The following is a 23,603-nucleotide window of genomic DNA, read 5'->3' as shown; positions in this document are numbered from 1 at the left end:
TGTATCTTATTATGCCAGCAGAGGGCCCCGTGTTCCATAGAAGCACTGCAGTGGACTAACAATGAGCAGTGAGACTCATAGAATTGCAATTAGTTTCCTCAGTGACAGTCTGTACAAGGTACAAGGAGGGTGGAGACTGAGGCAAGCTAACTGGAAGCAATGCCAGAGGCTCCACACCAAAGTGAGACTCTGCACCGTGGTGAGCGAGCCCATCAGTCGGCACTCACAGATTACGCCAAATGTCATCATACCCGATTGGCCAGCAGGCCACACTGCTCCAGGGCCATCTCTACACGCTTCTTGTCGGAGAACATCTTTAGGATGCTGGAAGCCATGGAAAGCGAAAGGGAGAAACGAGAGGGAGAGAAAAGAGAAGCGCCGCGTCAGGTACGAAAACTCTGAGGTCTGTGTGTGACAATGCCCACGCCGGCTTGTATTCCCCCAGAACTCACTTCTTCACTTGAATCTTGTTATCCTGGGTCACCTGTAATTTTAATTTTGTGTATCTGTGAGGAAAACAGAAAGAGGGTAGTGTAGCAGTGACAAACATTCTTTTGCAAGTTTTTTTTGAAAATTTGTTTATGTCACAAGGTCACAGAAGCATACAGGTGGACTCGGTGCACCAAGAAACTGTAAAGATGTCCACATTAAAGTAAAAAGAAAAAGTGTGGGCTTAAAGTCAAAAAATGACAATATATCACAGGAGTGATCATTTAACACTTTCTAATAACTTCCAGAAGGGTGTCCACATATTCCAGAATTCATTACAATTGTCATGCAAATCAAATGTTAATTTTTCAAGTGGGAGAATTTTATGGTACATAGGCTAACAACTGGGGGGCGTGGTGACGCAGTGGGTTTGGCCAAGGCCACTGTGCGGTGGGGCTGGGGTTCGAGTCCTGCTTGGAATGCCTTGCGGCAGACTGGCGCCCAGTCCCGGGTGTGTCCCCTCAGCCTTGCGCCCTGTGTTGCCGGGATAGGCTCCGTTTCACCGCGACCCCACTTGGGATAAGCGGTTATAAACACTGTGCGTGTGTGCGTGCGTGCGTGTGCGTGCGCGCGCGCGCCAACAAGTCTTACATATTTGGCAAAAAATGTATTTTAATGTTGTGGTCACCACCAGAAGTTCCTTCTGTAAATATGTGGATGACTTCTTTTGCAGTGTTTATTACTTTACCTTGTGCATTCTACTCTGTGTCAAATTATTTTGTTTATGAACCGTTTTTACACTTTGTAACAGGGCAGCTGACAAGAAAGAATCATATTCGAATAAATATGCCTACAATGGATGTAAAGACATTTATCACAGAGGAGACTGACTTTCCTCATAAATTATTCTTATCTATTCATCTCAATAAGACAAAAAAAAAAAATTTCCAAAAGATTATTAGGTTTAAATTATAGGTTTCTTTAAATCATAACTGCAAAGTCAGGCTTTCATGGCTTACATCCTTGCATATGTGCACACATATGCTCGCTCGCTCACTCATACACTTACGCTTTGTAGAGAAAGGTGTTGCGCGAGGCATTCTGAGACAGAATATTGGTAGCCAGTTTAAAGAGCTCCTCTGTCCACACCTAGACACAACCACAACAACAGTTGTGATCAACAGCGTGACAGAATCTTTGACTGGGTGTGACAACAGTCGATGAGCACAGCAGTGGCAATAGGAAGAGTCATCGACAGCACAGAGATGGAGCCATGGACAGAGACACGAGTGGTAGGGTGGACCAGAAAGTGAGGAGCGCGCCAGTCAGAAGGTGGCTACAATAACAGGAGTTGATGGGAAATGTACGGCCTGAATCACGTGTAATTTTAATACTGAAGAAGGTGATGAAGATGACAGCCAACAAAGCCACATACCTTGGCTATGTCCTCCTGCATGGCCTGGAAGTTGAGGAAGGAGACATTGACCAGGTCACATCCATGGACCACAGTCAGAAGCTTGCCCTCTACAGCTCCATCCTCACCTCCCTTGCCAAAGCCCAGTACCTCCCGCACCTTGGGATCCTGAAGAGAATCAGTGACAGAAGTGTGTTACACGAACGCCTTAGTACTTGGAAACGACAGTTCTTTTACTTTCAGTACAAAGCGTGTGTGGTTTAAAAAAAAAAATTATATATATATATATAAATAAAGCTGCTGGCTAAGTTAATGCTGGGGTTTGTTACACAAACTGTGCATTTCATACTCAAAATTATACTTGGATAAATAAAAGCAATAGCGTTTTGTAATTTTACATTTTGTTTTCGAGCAGTCCACGACATTGCCTTTATAATGTAGAAAGATTCTGAGCACAGTCACACTCCACAACTAGTCTAAAATTAATAGAAGTGCACTTTTCTGAGTCTTCAAGTCTATTTTTTCATTGAGAGAGCTACTGGTAAATTTTTGACGTGCTGAGAGCATTCTGTACAAAGATAGCATGTGGCTAGCCTCCATCCTCTATATAAGAATCCAGAGCATCAGAATGCACTGGTAAAAATAATACCACATGGGGCAAAAAAAGAGACATCCGCTTCATAAGCCTTTCACCACTAGGGACAAGCCTTCAGTGCATCACACAAAAGTCTGATGGATGCAAAGGTTTGACCGTCATACCATTGGCAAGGGGCTGAAATGACCAAGTAACCTGAAAAGGTAAGAACGTGCCAATGATGGTCCGCAGCAGGATGACCCATGCTCCATGAAGGCAGCGTAGCAGTGGACCACCATATGCAGGACAGGTTGCTGGTAGCCCACCTCATTCTTGGTGATTCTAGAGAAACATCATTAAGCTTGGAGAATGACTCCCCCCCTCAATTTAAGCTTAAGAAGGTGAGCCAATCAGTGCCTGAGAGCCTGAAAAATGAACTGACATGATTATTTATGAACTACTAATGACACCGTTTATGGGTGAAGTGGCGCAGGAAGCAGAGGCAATTTACTGTCAGACAAAAGAAGACAGATGGAGATTTGACGTTGCCCTTTGCGCTTATAGCAAATTAGCATGCGTGTGGCAATGGCCTCACAGCCCCAAGTGCCTGGTTCCCACACTGAAAGGTTCCTGCGGTTCCATATTGCATGAAGACACAGACAGCGGCCATTCATTGCATTAGATGGGATGGAAAGGATGTTCTGCTCCCTGTGGTGTCATTACATGCGGCCAGCAGAATCCCATGTTGCAGTACTTCTTCCCAAAAAGGCAATCCATAGTCTACAACTGAACCCCCAGACCAAGAGTTATCACTGAGTGGTTTTAGACATCAGTACTTTGTGTCCTGCTGCCTTAGCAGAGTTGAGGACCCTTTTTCACATGGGACTGCTGGTTGAGAGGCCAAGGACAGCTCTTCACTTCCCCTGGGAAGAACAGCAAGTACTTGAGGACAGTGGGGGAAGCATTCCCTAAGGAAAAAGCCCAGACATCCTGACCCCTCAGTTTCATACACAAAACACCTTGGATGCACATACAGACTTCACACCCAGGTAGAAGAGAGCCAGTGAAGGCCATTTCTATCTACTACCAGCAGTCATTCCAGTTCTTGAGTGCGCGACAAAGACCATGACTAAGGTAGAGGAATACTTGAAGCCAGACTTTTGAAAGATGCTTGGTTTTTCTCCAAGTTATTCATTTAAAATGAAGCCCCCAGCCAAGCCCTTTGACAGCCTATGCTTTATATCATTTGATTCATAATGCCGGAATAAATATTTATGAAATTCAAAGGAGTCCTCAGAACTTTCAACAAAAATCTGTTAAAAAGGAATCCCAGAAATAAATGTCCATTTGTTAACCTCAGCTGAACATTTTCATTGCATGACCACTGAAAGCTGCTGGACTCGACCAAAAAAAGGTTTGTTAAACACAGATTTAGGGAAGCATAACCAGGCATAGACCTGGAATCAGTATTTCCCATGGACATTGGAACATCTTCGGTTTGTATGCAGTCCTCGACTTATGACATTTGCATCTAACACAACCCAGACTTATGACAGCCATTCCATCAACCTCACTGTTATTTTCAAGGTCAGACATTTGGCTGTTAATGTCCATGGACAACTGCTCCATCAGCTGTACAATAACACTGGTTGACCAGTTTTTTTTTTTTTTTTAATAGTTAAAATGGCTAACAAGCCAAAACATTAATATTCTGGTAGTGCAGAAAACAAAAAAAGGGAAAGAAAACTGGTTTAGAAATGAAAGTGAAAATAGTGCAGCATGGAAATATGACGACACTGTACTGCATTTATATTGCGCTATATTAGTATTTTCTTAACATGAATAAAGGGTTAAAACCGGTGAAAAATTATAGTCCCATTATACAACATAACTTTCATGCATGTGTATATATTCCATCTTTTACATAATACAGTAAAAGGGGATTTACGACTTATGAACAAGTCTACTTACACAGTTAGACCAACAGAATAGAACCCCATCACAAATCGAGGATCACCTACACTTAATAAAATTGGCTCAGATTAGGTTTAAAATCCACAGTTTCAGGAGAAATAGCATTGCACTGAATATTAATTTTATTTAAACATTTCAAGTTCTCGTTGGTTCTGACGCAAAATATTTGGTCTTGTAATCCTTTGAGAATTTAGGTTGCAGTTTTGTGGTGTAATTCTGAGCCTTCTCATGGCAGGTGATGAGAATAAAAAGGAGAATGGAGTACATCCACCCTCCAGATTAGCAGTCGCTCAATCTGTTCAGTTTATATTTGAAGACTGCATTAAGTGCAAACAAGAGAAGAGTGCATTAGAAGATCAGGCAAACAAGTCAATGAACGCACAGATGTAAATCAACACCAAGCAACCTCAAGAAAGTTTTAGAAGGTGATTCAAGTTACACTGCTCTGGTGCAGGCAAGTCAGCAGTGTGTGCAATGCATCCTGCACTCACCCCCTGTGGACTTTTGGACATGGTAGAGGCATGTCTTCTGCCCTCACCATGATGCACCTGTGTTCAACGGTGCCCATGGGGATATTGAGTTGGGTTTACTGTACTGGAACAATGTAGAGTCAACAGGGCTAAAGAGGTCAAAGGCTGAACTGAACCAGTGCAAATGAGTGCATTTCAGCACCAGTCAAATAGGATTTACAGCGTTAAAGGAGGCGTCACAATGCTGTTGTAAAATCAGGGTAAAACACTTAGCGTTACTGTCACGGTTAAGCAGCAATATTACTGATGTGTTCTATGTCCATTGATTGTTAAAGCAGCGGTCAATCAATGAGAGCTTATTACTGCTGTTGACCATGTCCTTGTGTGCCTGTCTCAGGAGCTGTCCCACACTGCATTTCCACCATGCCTCGGGCAAACTGCTGGCATGTCATGCGACCTCTGACCCCTATCAGCCCGAGAGGTGAAAATTTTAAAGCTTGTCTGTCAAGGAAAACCACTCTGCCACAAGCTTTCGAGACAGGACACGTTTCCATGGCTGCCTTCTGCACGATGAAAACCAGGAATCAAGCTCTAGAACTTCAGTGTGTGTATCTCTATTCTTTATGGTCCACAAAGTGGGTGTGTCAAACCAAGACATTTAAGGGTTTAAGAAGGACTGCCATAGCTTTTTCCAAAACACACTCTCTCTCACTCACTCACTGATCAGGAGCTGTCCTTTCCCAGCAGCCTGCGATTCACTCTCCACAACATACACACTACACACAAGCTGTTCCACACTGCTTGTGTTCTGTGGCCACTCTGTCAATGGATCTGTAAATTCGCTTCTGTTCTCACAATACAAATGGGAATTTGTTAAGCAAGTGCCATCTTTAATTCTGCCCATTTATTAATCTATTTTGCATTTCCAACATTAAGCAATAGCTGTAGATCTGAGGTTCCTAAACCTTTCTAGACCTCAGACTCGTTTAAGAAACTGATGCTAAGGAACCACTGGAAAACTGTCAAATTTGAAAAAAATGTTTCACTTTATTGCATTGAAAAATGATCATCTCCATAAAGAATTATTTCATACATACTAATATTCTTATTTTACTGTTTAACTTTCATTAGGTTAGTATTATTTTCAAAGAAAACCTGCACTTGACAGACCTCTGAAGCCTATCCCTGAACATACCCAAATTGAGAACATGTGTTTTAGTGCCAATGGGGTAGAGAATTTTTAAAAGAAATCAATTTTCACATTCCAGGAGCTTTACTGGTTAAATACAGTTGGCTTTCCTGGCTTTCCACTCTGCTCACGTTACTTACTGACTGTTTACCCATATGCTCCTGCCTCACACAAAATGAAGTGCAATGACATTGGATTTAATGGAAATTCAGTGTTAGACTAACTACGTAGGGCAGCAGGTGGCACAGTGATTAGAACCATTGTCTTGCAATCAAAGGACTAAGTTTAAACCCCATCTCCTGCTGTAACTCCATTGAGCAAGTTTTTTTTTTTTTTAACCCTAAATGCCTCAACTATAAAAATGGGTAATTTTAATATACAACCCTCACATTGTAAACTTATGAGGAAAAGTTTTTCTTTCCCCCACTTCACCATATGATTTATTCCCATATATACATATTAGCAGCATTACCTTTGGTATTTTTGCAAATTTCCCTGTCCTGGTGTCTCTGATGAGACTGATATCCAACAGCTCCACCTCCTGAAAGAAAAAGACAGGAAAGGAGATCAGCACTACTTGCACTTTACTACTGTCACTGCCAGGACCTCCACTGTACACTATGGCTCATTTCAAGTTTAAACAATCATGTGGATTAATTTTTGTGAAACATTAAAACAAAAGACAGAGGACCCCAAGAAACTCCTCTAAACAGATAAACTAATAAGAAAGAGGTTGGTGTGCAGGTTGGGAAGTAGCTCCATAATAAAGAGGAGAAGGTAACAAAACCATGTAAGCTGTACTTAGTTGTACACAGGGATATCGCTACAGAAATACCACAGCAGCAAAATGGCAACTTGCACTCTCTTTCTGCCTGGATGTATGCACATTTGGCAGAAGCCATGGAGACAAGTCATGAACCTCTGGAGTATTAAACACGTTAATGTCCCTAATGGTCCATGGAGGTCTCTCTCACTCCACAAATAAACCAGACTGAAGACCGAAGAGACCGCAGGCCTGCCAGAAACATGCTTTTGTGTCATCTGATGCTTTCTTCTCCTCTCAAAGGTTGGCGGTTGATTAAAAAACAGAAATTGCTGCTGTTGGTCTAACCCCTCCACCCCCCCCCCCCCCCCCCTTTTTTTTTTTTTTTTTTTTTTTTTTTTTTTAAAAGAGAACTGTTGCAGCTCAGTTGGAATTCTATTTCGCAGGCAGCGCCACCCAATGACAGGACGCGCCGACTGCTTTAATCACACCCCCTCAGGGGGTCATCTTTAGCTCTCCAGTGTCTCACAGACTCCAACTCCATTTCTCAGGGAAGCGTGTGAACTGTGCCACAGGGAAAAGGGGCTGTTGCCATTGCTGTGGAATCTGTACTAACCTTATATGCATCAAACCAACATACTGTCAGGAACTCATTTAGAGCATTACAAAACAGATGGACAGGGAAAGACAAGTATTAAGACCCTTTCAAGGCTTATAAATGCACCCAGAGTCGGACACAACGAGACACTCACAACTACTGGTTAGAGACTTCAAAGAACACCATAGTGTTTTTTTGGCAATTAGTTCACTGAAACTAGACCAGGCCAAGCCAGACAGAAGACGTAGGGATGGATTTAGGGGCAGCAGTGTGGCTAACGTGAACCCAGGTAACTGTATGGGCAAAGCCACACTTGCCCACTCCTTCCCATAGGGTAAGGCCTATATAAAAGACCACTCATACCCATATATCTCTGGTCTCATTTGGGGGCTGTCTCACTTTGACAAAGTTCTAGGGCTACATAACTGACATGAATACAGGACCGCGACACTATCACGCTCTTGGCCGTCCATTCACACATCACATGCTGTAGCTTGCCTTCAGGGAGGGTCAACATTTCTTTTTCTGCTTTTGCATCGCTGTAGTATGAGGAGACGGGCACCCTGGCTGCAGCGGAGAATGAAAGCAAGGCCCTACGCTCTCACCTCAGATCAGAGTCCAGGCATGTGGAGAAAGTGCACTGGAGTCACTCTACTGGAGCCAGTGTGGCGGCCAAGGCCCTGCAGCCCCCCCCAGGCCCTGACCACTTAATGCAACCAAACCCTCTGCTGAAGCCAGACCTCCTCACCCAATGACCTTTTCATAATAAGCAGCATTTCTGCCTTGGACTCAGGGCGAGGTACAGTATTGTCTTATAGGCTCTTAGTCATTGTACTTTCGTATTGTGTCACAGAGCTGGGCCTTGGGCCCAGTAATCAGGGCTGAGAAATCAGTGCGGCCATTGTGACATCTGACTCAACCCTAGACCTGGCCTTTTGGAACTTCCTTCGAAATTTAACACACCTTGGGTCCACCTTTGCTAGGAAGCCCTCGACCTCCTGCAGGCTGCCCTGCTTAACCTACAGCCAGTCAAAAACTAACGCAGAAGGGTAGAAGACAGCACAACTTAACTCCTATATATGCATATGCGGCGTCTACCACTGAAGCCTGTTCCTCAGGACCTAAAGACTCCCACAGAGTGTTTTTAAACACTGTGAACCATCTCACTTATCTTTTGACTGCAAAATACAACCTCATTATTTAAACTCAAGGGCATTTCCATAGTCTTCCCCAGTTAACTTGTGGCCCTGAACACACTCCTGCAGAGTGAGCACAAGGTGTGTCCGCAGAGCTGAGATACTTTGGGGCACGAGAGGAGAAGGACTGGAAAGTGCTCTTGACACTCTATATCCCTGTGAACCACCCCCCCTTCCCCAACACCCCGAAATATGAAGCTACAGAAAATGTCAATGACCCTGGGAGCCAACATGGCGAGGAGTAGTAAAATTAACTCTACTGTTTGTTGTTAAAACTAAACATATGGGGGGGGGGGGGGGGGGGTGCCACTGTTATTCTGTTCGCACTGTATTTGGCAGGACACTTTGTGTGCGCCTGCGGGGCGGGGGGACGACTGTTTGGTACACGCACATTCACACAAAGAACCGTGGCAACAAAACAAACACAGCTCTGTGTAGGACTTCGACAATAATGTATTTAGCGTAAAGAAACTGTCGTTTTTTAGAACAGCAGACAAAAAAAAAAAAAAAAAAAAATACACACACTTCCTCCACAGCATATCCAGGCTCAGACTCATTCTGTCACACACAGAGTAGATGGCCCTTTCACCAGGACTTAAGTTAGACAGGTGCAGACAGAGAAACTGATGGGGATGGTGGATGGACAGGGATTTGGGAGATTGGAAAGATATAGATTGGTGGTTAATATGAAAGCCAAAAAAAGGGCGAGATGAAGTTTGCTTGAGAGCATTTAAAGTGGATTAAGGCAGAGAAGGCGGTGTGATGCAAGAGGGATGCATTGCTTATTTTCAGAATGGCTCCATCATAAAGTGTTTTTGTTTATGCTGTACGCTTGTTGAGTGTATCACAGTTGTGTTTGACTGGTTTCAGCTCTTCTGTGGTCAGCTGTCTGACTTGCTCCTGCCTCAAACACATTTTGGCAGAGAGATACAGCAGGCATCTTCATGCCGCTCTTCCATCTTCTCACTCTCACAGCTCAGAGCTAATGGACTCAAAGTGTTTGTCAAGATAATACGGTCTGTCTTTGTTCATCTTCCCCACAGTGCCCCTCCTGCACTCCCTCTCTCTTGCTCTGTCCCCCACGTAGAGTTCCATTTACCACGTTCCTTGGTCAGTCTTTGAAAATGGAATGTCAAATCACAGCTCTTAATGCAAAATAAGCAAAATAATCATACTCATTTGTCAGAGGCCGCAACGTTCAGGCCTCTTTGCAGGGGCGTCCCACCAAGAGCCACTCAAGCAGGGAGGGTTTCACTGGCTGAGTGGCTGTACACTTGGAGCGTGTGTAAAGCGCCTCTTTTTGTCCCCAGTACACAAGTGTGTAATGAGTATGCATTTTGCGGATTGTTTACGTGTAGGACAAAACAAGGTACAAACCATGTACGTGCTTGTTGGAAGATACCCGTCTACTAGCGGTCTGACTTTCAGTCTTGTGCATGTCTCTCTCTCACACAATGGGAAGGGCCAGTTTTCGGGGTGTGTCGTCATTAAGAGCAGTGGAGAACTGATGTGGAAAGTGACTGAACAGAGGAAACCGTTACATTATCAACCAAAAAAACTCACTTCCCCTCTGGCATGCCTTATATGTGTGTGGTTGTGTGTGTGCGCGTGTATTTCTGTAAATATTTCTTGAGCAGATTAGTATATTTTTGCCTTTTAACCTAGAATAATTCTTTAACCTCCGTATGTCAAGTTTTGAGCCAGACAGCTTAAAACATTATATGCTTGCTATCAGTGCATTTGTTTATCCAAATGATTAAATAACTATGGAGAATAGAGGTTAAATTCCACTAGACCTTCCAAAAGTACAAGTCTTGAAACATTTTGCACCCCAGCAGCTTCAGATTACCACAACAGAGCAAATGGGTGGAATGGAGCTGGTCTCCTCGCTAGTATGGAACTGTTGGGGAGAAAAGGGGTTAAACATAGGAAGATCTTGGACCCAACAGCTGCCCCATGCTTGTGGACCACATCCCAAGCTTACTCTCACTTCTCACTGCGAGGGTCTGTGCCAGCCTTTGTGTTCATGCAGGAAAAAAAACCATTAAGGTGCAGGCAGATGAAGAGTTCTCGGTCTGATTGTGGCAGTGACAAGCAGCGCTAACCCCATCCCCAACACTCCCAGTGTGGCCTGGCACCTCTCCACCTGTCTATCTGGCAAAACCACTGCTTGGCTTTGGCCTACTTTTTTCTGACCACGTGCTCACAGCAGAGTGTCGCTGGTCTTGGGTGTGTGCTGCTCCGGCAACCTCCTGCTACATGCTCCAAACCTCACCCCCTCCCACAACACACAAACACACCCCCAGAAAGGAGTGGGAGTAAAAGTTAATGTGACGGTCGGAGAAGGGCGGGAAGGAGAGTTCCTGGAGCAGCAGGACCACGCTTGCTCGTCTGAATGACTTCCTGTCCACTTTCCCACGCTAAGTCACTGGGGGGACAGGAGCAGGAGAGACAGAGAGAGAGAGAAAGAAAGGGAAAGAGAGAGAGGGCAACAGAGTGCAGGGAAAGGAAGTGTCATCCCTCAGTTTACATGTCTACTCTCAGCTGATGATAACCAGCTGGCTGACAGCAATGCTATGAGCCTGGAAGGGGTAGAGAGGTAGAGGGAGGGACTGGGGCTGGATGCAGGCACTGCACTGACAGGGAAGTTAATACAGAATATAAAAGTGACCCCTCAGTTCTCATACATGTGTACAATATATAGTACGTGTGTGCACATACATACATACAAACACTTACTGGGTACACACTAATTTGCTCAAAGGTGTGAGACAATAATGGTCACAAGGCCATACATCCCCAGGCCTATGTCAAGCTCCTATTCGAGGTCCAGGTCACCTGTATGAGTATGAGCAGCCAGGCAGCAGAGAGCAGTGGGTGTGCCTTCCCTTCTCTACAAAAGTCCTTCAACAGAGACTCTGTTGCAGCTAAAACCCACCTGTTTGTTTCTGTTTCACCTGTTTGACTTTTAACTGTTATTCAGCTTAAAAGAAGGGAGGGACCCACCAGGACCTTTGTCTGTATTTCAAGGGTTTCCTAGTAGCCTGTGTCATCCTCTGATGTTCTTAAAACCCCTCTCCTGCTCTCCTCTGATGCGACTCCAGCACTTTGCTTCAGTAACAATGGACAAATGGCACTTATGCAATTAATATCAGCATTCCACTAACGTAGTTACACTGGGCCCTTACTGTTATTTTCCATTGCTATGTCCAGCACAGCAAATCTGGATAGGAGAGCTGGCTTAAAGAATAAAGTTTAAGCGCATGGGAAAAGCACACATGGAGAACATTGCTGGGCAGGAAAAGAAGAGAGGATAGGAAATTAACTTAAATGAAAAGAAATCGACAGGGAACATAAAACCAAAGTAATGAGGGATACAATAATAGTAATATTAGCTGTAATAATAGAATTATCAGCTTTAATAATAGATGAATTGGTGGTTATTAGAGAGGTGTCCTCTTTACTATAAACTCCACAATGGGCTGCACTATCTGGCAACAGAAAACAGTGTCAGTGCTTTTCCTCAGGCAGTGAGTGGCCTAGTGTTCTAATACAGGCTCCTCCCGCCCTCACCCCACACACACACACACACACACACGGAAAGAGAAGACGACAAAACATTAATACAAGCCATATTTTAACAGTCAGCACACATACCACACATGCTTTTAGAATAAATATACAAGAGTGAAAAGATAGCAGGACAAAAAGAGGGAGCATAGGAAGAAAGGAGAGGCTCAAAGGAAGGGAGGGTGATAGAAGAGCTGATTTAATTTCAGGCCCTGAAATTTGATTCGATTCATAAGGCTTCACATGACAACCCTGTCCAACTAATTGGCATGGAGGGAAGAGAGGAAGGGGAAGAGAGACTGGACAGCAGAGGAGGCAAGCAATGGAGGGAGGTGCACCAATGAGGAGGCTGTAGAAAGCAAAGAAGGAAAAGAACACATTGCAGAAAGCTGTGTGTGTGGGGCAGGTTAAACCTGGCAAAACCACAGATATACTGGGACTGTAACACACAGGCATAGCAGAAAACACAAAAAAAAACAGAAGAAAGGAAAGTCCCACTAAAGGCTGCTACCAGTGTGTAAAGCGGATGAACAAGGTCAAGACTGACCACTACTTACCATGTTGGAGACAGTCCAATACAGGAAAAAGCCATTGGGATCCACTTTCAGGGTCACCAAAGCGCTGTTCACCTCCTGGAAACAATAGATTCAAGTTACACTATGAGGCCAACTCGAGAGTGTGTGCACACAGATGGACGCCACACCATTCACACATACACAAAGCTGAAGGTGACCAACTACCAGGTACTAAGTAAAGCATCAGATACTAGGACCAATGCCATACCTTTGAATAATGAACGGAATTGGTAAAAGATGTCGGAAAATACCTGGTGAAAATGGGAAGTCACAAAAAAAAAAGTACAAAGCCACTCAAAACTAACAAATGCAACCGCCCAAACCACGAAGAAATGCCTCAGTACGCTGGACAAAAAAGTGCTGCATCAAAAACAGTTCAAATGCATTATTACATGGTGAGAGGTCAAAGTGACTGAAGCTAAGGAAATTAAACACACTGCTCCTTGAAATACTTTGATTTTACTGTCTGCCGAGTGCAAACATGGCATGAGCATTTCTGATGGAAGCGCTACTCCGTGTCACCTGAACCATGTATGTCACATACAAGCACACAAAAGCCAAGGGCACCACCGTCTTCATGGTGGGTCAGAATCCTGAAACTGGACCTGGTGCCGAGGACAGTTCCGTACCTCCGGCTTTGAAGCAGGAGGGATCAGGGAGACTTTATCTCATTTTCCAGTTCTTTGGAAAGAATGGAACATGTCCAGACAGCGTCCGCAGCATCCCTTTCTTAGGACTTAGTTTGGATACATGGAGATTTCAGAGTTAAACATCAGGGTTGCTGTTGCCAAATGAAACAGTTTTATGGGCACTGCACATAAACATTGTACAACCGTAAAAATGTCTACGCAGTGCGGCACGACCTTGCGACTGTTTCCATGTACTTTTCTTTGCCTATTGATAAAGGTATCCTGAAATAATGCTTTCTGAGTTAATTGCAGAGCTCATCCTGACATCTTAGAGAAAAATGTTAGCAGCTGTGAACACCTTCCTATTCTCAAAAGCATGACTGTAATGAAATATACATTTGGTCACATGGGAAGAAGCCAGGGGTGGCAAAAATACCCCAGAGGCACCAAATCTTCTTAATCGTTCTGAAAGCCTCATACACTCTTCATATTTAATACCATCATATTGCAGTCTATGGTGGGAAATCTATAACAGTAGAATAGAAGCATGAAGCTAAACAACAGTACTTGGTGGCAAAACAAGTCTTTGTGACAGAACAAAGCCCCTTAAACGGTCCATAATGCATTATCCATTGGCCATTTAGAATCGAAATGCAATTTCATCAAAATGGAAAATGTCCAAAGTGATGGCATGCCCCGCGCTCTCAATGCAAACCCCTAACGAGAATCACATTTGGCCAGCGTCATTTGAATCCAATAAGTGGTTGATGCCAATCACTGGAACGTTTCTTAATCTCAGAGATTTCCACAACAATAAGAAGCCATCGGTACCGGAGAGAAATGCCCACAGTCTAGCATCATCTTCCACAGCTTTTGTCACTGTTCATTTTATACCGTTGCCTTAGAGAATCTTCTGTCATATTCGTGTCAAATGTATATCGCTTCCCCCCCCCCCAGTTTTGTTTTCTTGGTGTGGTGCAAAAGCAGAGCCCCTTCTGGGAACTGGTACCATCAGGTTAGAGGCTGGCATCCTTAACCATTACACTACACATGACTGTTGTAGTCCTTAGAAGCAACCCCTCACTTTGAGAAAGGTCCTCACACCTTCCATTCTACAGAACGCTGACAAAGAAAATGATCTCGCCCAGCTGAGTCACATGTACACCACATGCTGCTCGTGGAGCAGTCTCTACATAGAACGGGTTCGGAAATTTCCCTCCTGTCCATACGCCGCATGAACAGGCAACAGGGCCAGGGCAGAACACAGCCAAACTCATAAGAGGAAATCCATACCCAAAAAATAAGTTCCATTCCTTCCTGATATGGGGAGCAATAATAAATACGCAGAAACACGCTGAACTACATGGTGCTGTGGACTGACAAGCAGAACTCTAGGAAAATGGGTCTGTGTTGCTCTAACTGGGTGAAACACTCCGACTTGGAGGTGGAGACCTGTAGCGTTGAAATCCTCAATGCTTCTGAAGCATGAAGGGTAATGCACTGAATAACAGCAGTGATGTCAGCACCAAACAGTTGACAGGCACTACCACCAAGGATAGATACAGCACAAGGTGACTCATTCAGACATCTATAAGTACAGAAGCTAAACTGGATGGTGCCGAGGATGAAACCATGCTTAAGTAGTACTGGAAAGGGACAAAAGCAGCCTTTAATTCACCAGTGTGATTGCGGCACATTGCTGGTTCTTACTTAAAACGGCATATTTTGTAACTGTTGACTTTGTAAGCTGTGGCCAAGCAATAAAAACGCAACTCTTGCCAACAAAGCCATGTGAATTTGTGCAGAGGAGAGACTAGCCTTGATTTGTTCTGCCCATGTGAACATGTTTACACAGTGGGCTCATTGACCCCTGGAGGACAGTGACCCCTCATTTATGGCTGCTTGATGATTCTTTGCCAGTGCTCCCTTTGCAACAGGCCAAATACCGGAGCACAGCGGCCCCACACGAACCACATGTGCATGTGTACTCCATTAACACATAAATGTACCACGAGTAACAACACTGCAGCAGCAGCTATCAGATTCCTAAACAGCAACAGGCTCCACTGTGCTGATACACACAGCCATCGGTAAAGTTAAGTTTCCTTGTCTTCCACAGTCCTCTTTCTATGTTTATCCTTCATTCCCTGGTGATTCTGATAAAAACCCTCGAAGGACTGACATCTTGGCCTACTTATGGTTGCAATTAATCAGATACAAATTTGGTGTATAACGTGAAGGGTGCTGAAATTGATATATATATATATATATATATATATATATATATATGCGTATGTGTGTGTGTGTGTGTGTGTGTGTGTGTGTGAGAGAGAGAGAGACATGCATACATATTCTTAGAGCAAGCACACTTTAGCATCCACCACCCTTCTAACTAAAGGAAGACTAATGGAATGTAGAAGATAGGAACCCCATAAGAGCTTAAAAGTTATTCTACAGGCGGAAAGGGACCATTAATGCTCAAGAGTCCCATTCTGGGACAGTCTGAGAGGAAAAAAGCAATCGCAGAAACATTTCTATTTCTCCAGCAAGATATTCTGTTTAAACTCAGCACAATCTCGAGGTATCTTCTGTAGGACAGTGCCATTTCACAGGGAGGCTTTTCCCCCACAGAACTGGCCACCATGTTTTGAAATAAATTCTCACAACAAGACCTGGGAGGGGTAAACACAAGCACGCACCTATTCTGATGTATCTGCAGCTACTTTTCGCTCTATAAGCTGCTAGTTGTCCAGGTCCACCTGCTGCCCTGTAAGCAGATCCAATGACCACAGAAGTAAAGAACTCCAGAAAACTTTTCTAAAACCAGATACTCAACCTTTCTGACAATACCTACTGGTTTATCACTCACAATTGTTATCAGAAAGCCACACGTGCTGCTTTAAACAAGTCCATCACATAACGACTAAAAATTGCAGTAAAAGTGATACACCCATTGAAAATGGCACCGAGCGTGCACAAATTAGGTTTCATCAAGCAAAAAAAGTGCAGTTTTCTCTGAAGTGGAGTGGAGATTAAGTGGTTGTGCTAACTGCAGCTTTTCACATTCACACACAGGTGTGTGTCACTCCAACAGTCTCTTCTTGCTATGGGGGTGGTGTCTCGCTGCACTGTGAAGGTGTTGTAACATGTTCCTGAAAGTTGTGCAACCTCTGCACACACAAAAACTCGACCAGACATGCTCGGCGTAAGCAACATTGAAGGAAATCTAATCCAGAGGCTACGCTGCACAACGGCAACATACACCATCTGTGCCAGACAATGAAATTAAAGTGTACACGTATAAATTCTAAATTGTACTCTCACTGACCAGTGAGAAATATCAAAAGGAACTGATTATAAATTAATTGAAACATGTTATATTGTAATTTTTTATCTAAGGTAATGTGAGACAAAAAGCCAAGGGGGGCAGGCAGTAGGTTAGGGTTAGAGTTCATTGGAAGTTTGTACCTATGTAGTGTTATCAGCCCACATATCTTATTCACCAAGGTGATTTACACTGCTGGATACACTACTTACACTGGGTCACGCATCCATACATCAGTAGAATACACGTTCTCTGTCATTCACACACTATACAAGTATGGGTGTATGTGTGACATGCATTAGCATGTTAACATCAGGGTGTACAAGCTGCTGTGGTTATGCATGCTAACACGTGTATGCATAAGTGTACATATAGTGGGCTGTATTATTAGGGCTAAGGTTTACTCTGGTACTTCATAGGCCTAAGTCAGAATTTACCACACCTAAATTTACATTAACTTCTTTAGCAGATGCTTTTCACCACAACTCAAAGATAACTGTGCATTTCACCAACAAACGGATATATAATATGCAAACACACAATTCCATCATTCTCCAAGTAGTCAGCCTAATACCGCTGATTAAGCAGCAGACTTTATATACGTAGCTGCATAGAATGGGGAGAGTACTTTTTTAAAACAGATAATATAGAGAAAGTTCAAAGAGTAGATAGGAAATCAGTAGAGAAGTGGGTCCAAAACATCTATTTTGAGACCCTTCCTGAAAGCTGAGAGGGCTATTTAAAGATACCTACATAAATCTGTTGTTGGAAGTATGTTCCCACACCTGGAGCAACCCTCCATCAGTAACTTTGCTGTATACAGACATCCTGGTGAAAGACTTTGCTTTGTCTATGGAGAAAGCTCCACTGCCGTCTGGTCTTGTGTGCACACTGCTGACCCTGCTAAACATGACACACAAACATGGCAAGGAGTGGACCAGCCCATGAGCTCATAAACAGGATGTTTGTGTGTAACTCCAGGATAATGTAAACACGCTTCACAGAGAGAAAAGTCTGACAGGAACAAGTAGGAAACAAAGGGAGGACTACAACAAAGACGAAAGAGTGAGAGAAAAGAACCAGGGAGAAGAAGGTATTGATACTTATATCCCAGGATGCCATCTTCATTCATTGGATGCGGGTTACCTTAACGTACCTGCGATCAATAAGACCTCAGTAAGAGGTCGCACCTTTAGCTACAGAGCACCTAAACTGTGGAATAATCTACCTGTTATTGTCAGAAGTGCCCCGTCTGTATCAGTCTTCAAATCCAGACTAAAGACTCATGTTCACGGAAGCATATCACCATGAAATTTAATTCCACTTGGCTGTCTTTTCAGTTTTTTCCCCCCACCGCTGTGTCAATACATATTAAACTTATTTTTTTAGTCATTAGTTACTAAAAATTTCTTCTTTTTAAGCATCGTCTCTCTGCAATAAGACCTGAGGAGGCCGGCCGGCCGGCCTGCCGTTACAGAAGCACCCCATGCTGACCGAAGAAAATGACCAATGCCATGATGGACGAGGCGTGCCTTGCTGAACTGGGAAATCAAGCTACCATACAGCAACAATGCCACTGTTACCTGTAATCTGACTTAGAAGTCTTATTTAATCTAGAATGCCCAGGAGGGGTGGGCAGCCATTGGCACTTGGACTCCGAGATGTTTTTTCTCCCTCGACTTTCAGTTGGGAGTTTTTGTTCTTTTCCTCCGCGGCCAGCAGGCACACTTATAGCTTTATAAAAGCATTGATAATGTATTATACTATTTCTGTAGTTTGTTTCCTTGTCTGATGCATTTGTTTCTTTGCTCTGTGTCACTGTGCAAGAAGAGCGCTCTATAAAAATAAACTGAAGAAGGTGGAACAATATGACAGGGACTGCTTATACAATAGGACATGGACAGGAATGCAGAAGACACATTTGGATCACTACAAAATATTAAGTGAGCAGCTTCACCAGAAATCTATTAACATTTTATGAGGTTACAGCAGTAACTCACCAAAAATGTAGTTCCCACTTCTCTCCTTTCATTCAACGCAGCAAAGTCGTTGCCATTGAACTATCCTTGGTATTGTACACACATGTCCAGGTTTAACCTACAAATATTCTAGACAAAGTTTAAAACTGCAGACGCTTCAGACCATATCACATACTAAACCTTTCATCTCCTAAGTGAAACACAGTACATCTTTGAGATGCCATACAGTAAAGTAGGATCCTGTGGAAGTCCACCTGGGCCAATCTCTGACCTTTAAACACTCTAGAATACCACAAACAATTATCCATGAAAGGAATTTCAACCAAATTCAACTGAGAACAAAAGCAAGGGATTAATTTCAATTGAACCAAAGGGGAAGAAGGGGGAGAGAGTGGGGGACGACTACAGAGAAAATATTTTGACTCCAGAGACAACCTTACAAGCTGGAACAGGAAGTCATTCAGGGAGAAAACACACACCCATAAAGCAAAACAACAGCAAAATAGATTTTCCTCTCAAACACACACAAGCATGCCTGCCAAATAAAAACCAAGATGCAGCGTACACAGAACCATACACAGGCAACAGACAAAGCACAAATCACAAGCATGCCATTTCCACGGAATGCTACTACTTCAGATAGTTTTTCTACAAACACACAACACAGAATATTTAAAAGCATAATGTCACATGGGCAAAGCCTTAAACACACACACTGCTCATTGACATGATTACTATACACATCTGTAATGCACTTATTGCTTTAATTAAAAACTCATATGGACATAGAACTACTACATACACACACGTGCAGATACATTCCCTTTCCTGCAAATGCACTTTTTCTGCAGAAAAAAAAGTGAAGATCTTACTGATACAGATTGGGATCTAAAATGCAAACGCAGAGCACATTCTTTTCCATCCATGTCTTTCTCATGCCAAAACAAAGGTTCACATTGTGTATGATAAACACTGGTCTTTGAAAACTGTTAGGGGATACAAGACAGGATGGACAGGATAGAGGAGGCAGGCTGCAAACAGCAGGATGAAAGCTGGGCAGTGACGAGTGACTGGCCCATGTGCTCTTCACCCCGGCACTTGCTCTAAAACCGATTTCAGCCTCTTCTGTTCCTGACCAGACTGCGGAGAAACTTTGCTGCACTTTCCCAAGTGATATCTCCTTATTTGGTTTCTCTATGGGATACATTTCTCTCTCACATTTTCTCCCTCTTTCCTCTTTCCCACTCAACATCCCCTCCTTTTCCAGTTCTTTGGACTCCTCTTGTCACTGAAATCAGAACCCTAACTACTTCCTGGCAATTCAGTGAGAAAGAGAAAATGAATGTTGACACGTAAATCTAGCTGCAGAACATATGGACGTGTGTCCGCTGTTGGTGTTCCTGGTGGCAATGCAAGGCATATGGCATCATCTGTCTAAGTGTCCGTCGGATAACCGACTAAGATATCGGCGGCAGTCTCAGAGACAGCGTTGAGAGTGCGAATTGGTCTGGTGACAAGGTGGTAGCGCAAGTGACCCATGGAACTGGGCTTGAATCCTCAGTGCTGAAACCCCGGGCTCTGGGATTCGATCCCTCACCTGAGACAACAATGACGTATGCGAGCACCATACTCCTAAAGTAGCCCCATTTCAGCCAAAAAGCCTTCACTGCAACGCATGCCACAGTGTTTCGAACAATGTGCTGTTTTTTGCGAGAACCAAAAGGAATGTGTGAAATTTTGTGGTGGATAAGAGCGACTCTGCGAGCGACAGGGAAGTGGTGGGGGTTTGATTTGTGGGAGGAGAGTCGCGTATGCACTGCTCACAATGCGCCCATGTTGCATACCAGCTGTGGGCCTGATGCAGTCACTTGGGTGACACTAACTGGTTTGAACACTTACTCGAAGAAATAATAAGAAGAAAAATTCAAACTTCTTTTGTTGCCACTGTTTGAACAGTCTTGTCCAGTATGCTAAGAACAACCAGTGCAGGAGCCAAGGTGTGAGCAGGTCCAGTCCAACAGCACACACTGAGCCATGTGCTATAGCCTTCAGACTTCAAACAGAGGACATGCCAGCAACTACACACAACATGAATAATTTTTTGAAAAACTGCAAAGTTGGGGAGGACAAGTATAGATACACTCATTCCTCAGGTCCAGAATTAACACAGTAAAAGAACAGGCGAATCCTAGAACCCCAGCCAGTGAGGTTAAGTTATGGCTCTGCAATTTCTTGCAGCTTACACAACAAAAGAAACAATGAATAAATATATAACCCTCGTTACCTAAAGACGTGATTTAAACAGACGGGTGTAATATTTACGACGACATTTGATTTGTTTGTGAGAGAATGAGTATAAAACACGATGCAAAATGTGTTCTATGGGGAATGTATAGAAAACACACGGTAAAACATTAAGTTAACTACTGGATGCAAAGCGAGGGAGCTGAACTATACCTCAGAAATGTGTTTCATAACCGTTTACGAAGATCGATCTGACTGAACTGAGCAGTCGATATAATGTCTATGGGTTGGCAGAGCGAAAAGGGCGGCGAAGGGCTTTCGGAGGGGAAGCGCGTGCGCGTCCCGCGTTATCGATTCGGGCGGGAAGCGCGCGCGTGGCCTTTCAGAACGCGCCCGGCTCAATTAAGAAAAAAATGTCATCCGAGGAGTCCAAAGAAGAGAGTCCTGATGAAGGGAAGGTGCCGGTTAATTATTAATGACGAGTCTTTCTCGAGAACCACGGACACACACGGGTAAACAGTACTGGGCATGTTTAAATACACACAGCTCTTCAAGCGAGTAAAGCGATAGTCCCCTTAGTCTAGTGAGTAAACCTCTCACACTAGTCTACTAGTTGAGTCAATCGGTCGAATTCATTAAAACGACCGGAAAAAGCGTCCCGTCAGGAGAATCTTAAACGCAACTGGCGGGATATTATAAAGAGCTAACGAACAATTATAACACCGCGACGTACTTCTACACATTACACATTAAAAGTAGCGCGTGTGTGTGTTCAGTGCGCGGGGTTAGTTAATGAGAACGCAAGCACGCGGAAGCGCTCGCGAGCAGGTTCGTCTGGTCCGCTCGTAAAAAAGAAAAAAAAAAAAAAAAAAAAAAAAACTGAAAGCGAGTACTGTAAAAAAAAAAAAAAAAAAAAAAAAAAAATTTAACTGTGGAGTCAAGGCGGCGAAGTAAAATCACGACGCAGCCACTCCGACAGAGCTCGAAAAGGGAATAAAGAGCAGATGGAGTTGGGCAGAAAAATGGACAGGACAGTGAGTCGGCGGCAATGCGTGTCGGAGACTCGGGAAGGGTTGGGGGGGAAAAAAAGCCTCTTCTCGGTGACTTAGTGTCCATTCACTGCGAGATCAAACTGCTGAAGAAAACATGTCACAAGTCGCAGAATACCGAATAAAAACAGTGCTGAGTGAGTCGGCCGCAGAGTGGGTGTCCTGACAGTGGCGACTCTGAACCACAGGCCCTCGCACTCATGTCAGATTCACTCATATCTATACACACCCTTGTTTGACTAGTAAACTGCACTGAATTTATTATACATAACTGTACAATACCAATTTGTTTATTCCCCTTTAAATCCGCGCGCCTCGCACGCGGACAGACAGATACTAATGGTGTGCTCGCGTGCCCCAGCTACTCACTTCGTCCCATTTGATGAACTTGCTGCCCTTCTTGAGTATTTCGTGGACGGACACGGGTTTGAGCTGCAGCGCGTGGACCCCCGGCTTGGCGCCGGCCATGTCTCCGGGAACAGCGGGGCGGCGACGCCTCTCCCGCGGCTTCGGCGAGCAGCCCGACTGCGTGTGCGCGGCTCCTGGATATTAACCGCTCCTCGGATATTAAACTGCTCTTATGAGGAGACGGAGAACAAGGCGAAGACTGACTTCAAAAATTAAACAAGACGCGAACAAGCTGTCGGAGCGGCTGCAGCTTAGTTCATGGCGCTCGGTAATTGAGTTCATGCGCTCATATTGTCATCTCTGTGTATCTTTTTATATTATCGTCCCGCGACTCTTAATGTTGCTTAGGTTTCCTTCCTTTCTTCCTTCCTTCCCGGCGCTCCGCGCTTCTCTGCCCTCTCTCCTCTCCTTCTTTGAAACTTTCACTTGACATGGGTGCTCTGCTCCTCCTGTCCTCCTTCCTTCATGTTGTCTGGAGAGGAGCGCAGCGCACACGGCGAGTGTTTCCTCCTTCCTCCGTCTCCACACACTCTCTGCGCTGTCACTCTGTCTGTCCCCCTTTCGCGGCACTGTTTCTCCTCTCTTACTGCGCGCGTGTGTGTGTCTGCGTTTTTACACCGATTCCTGCACAGCGACGACGGCGCTGCACGGGTGAGAGAGGTTTCTCGCTAAAGCGGCCAACAGCTACAACTAATTTCTTAAAATCTCTTAAAGGCGCAGTTTGGTTTGATTTCAGGAACTTGAGACTTGACCGTAGCCCTCAAAAAAAGTGCTGATACTGTAGTGCACAGTAATATTGCTTCCTTCACAGTTTTTGAGGAACGTTACGTTGTCAGGTTTCTTTTTTTTAAAAAAAAAAACAAAAACAAATCAAGTATAAACGTTTTATTTTTATCTACCACCTTCTGGTCCCAAAGCTACTTCTTTACTTTACCCATTTTCTCAGCAGGGTGTTTTACCGTATCAAGTCAAGCAGCTTGTTCTGGGATACTAGAGCACGAGTGAGACTCGAACCAGGGGCCTTCGGGTTGTAAGGGAACAGCCAAAAATGCTACACGACCTGCTGCCCCATCATCATGATCATGTTCCGGCCAGCTGTAATGTTACACTTACATGTACATGAAACATTTTTTGGGAGGGGGTGATGAATTATAAGCCTTGGGGGTGCGGTGGCGCAGTGGGTTGGTCCTGGTCCTGCTCTTCGGTGGGTTTGGGGT

The 23,603-nt window shown here is 44.1% G+C and overlaps 1 protein-coding gene across 2 annotated transcripts in view; it reads right to left on the bottom strand.

Moving 5' to 3' along the window:
* The window catches only part of plcb3 (phospholipase C, beta 3 (phosphatidylinositol-specific)), a 40,593-nt gene extending 17,559 nt beyond the window's left edge, over positions 1-23,034 (bottom strand). For both annotated transcript variants that reach the window (XM_018737483.2, XM_018737484.2), the window contains exons 1-7: positions 22,348-23,034; positions 12,735-12,809; positions 6,523-6,591; positions 1,865-2,011; positions 1,499-1,578; positions 453-506; positions 252-324 (exon numbers count right to left, since the gene is read on the bottom strand). In XM_018737483.2, the coding sequence (XP_018592999.2) occupies positions 252-324; positions 453-506; positions 1,499-1,578; positions 1,865-2,011; positions 6,523-6,591; positions 12,735-12,809; positions 22,348-22,446 (597 nt within the window). In that variant the 5' untranslated portion in view covers positions 22,447-23,034. The remainder of the gene's footprint in view (positions 1-251; positions 325-452; positions 507-1,498; positions 1,579-1,864; positions 2,012-6,522; positions 6,592-12,734; positions 12,810-22,347) is intronic.
* Positions 23,035-23,603: the final 569 nt, after the last annotated feature.

The sequence above is a fragment of the Scleropages formosus genome, chromosome 13, assembly GCF_900964775.1.
Source record: "Scleropages formosus chromosome 13, fSclFor1.1, whole genome shotgun sequence".
Taxonomy (NCBI): Eukaryota; Metazoa; Chordata; class Actinopteri; order Osteoglossiformes; family Osteoglossidae; genus Scleropages; species Scleropages formosus.
Note: the sequence above shows the minus strand (reverse complement) of the source record. Positions and strands in the feature narration are given on the sequence as shown.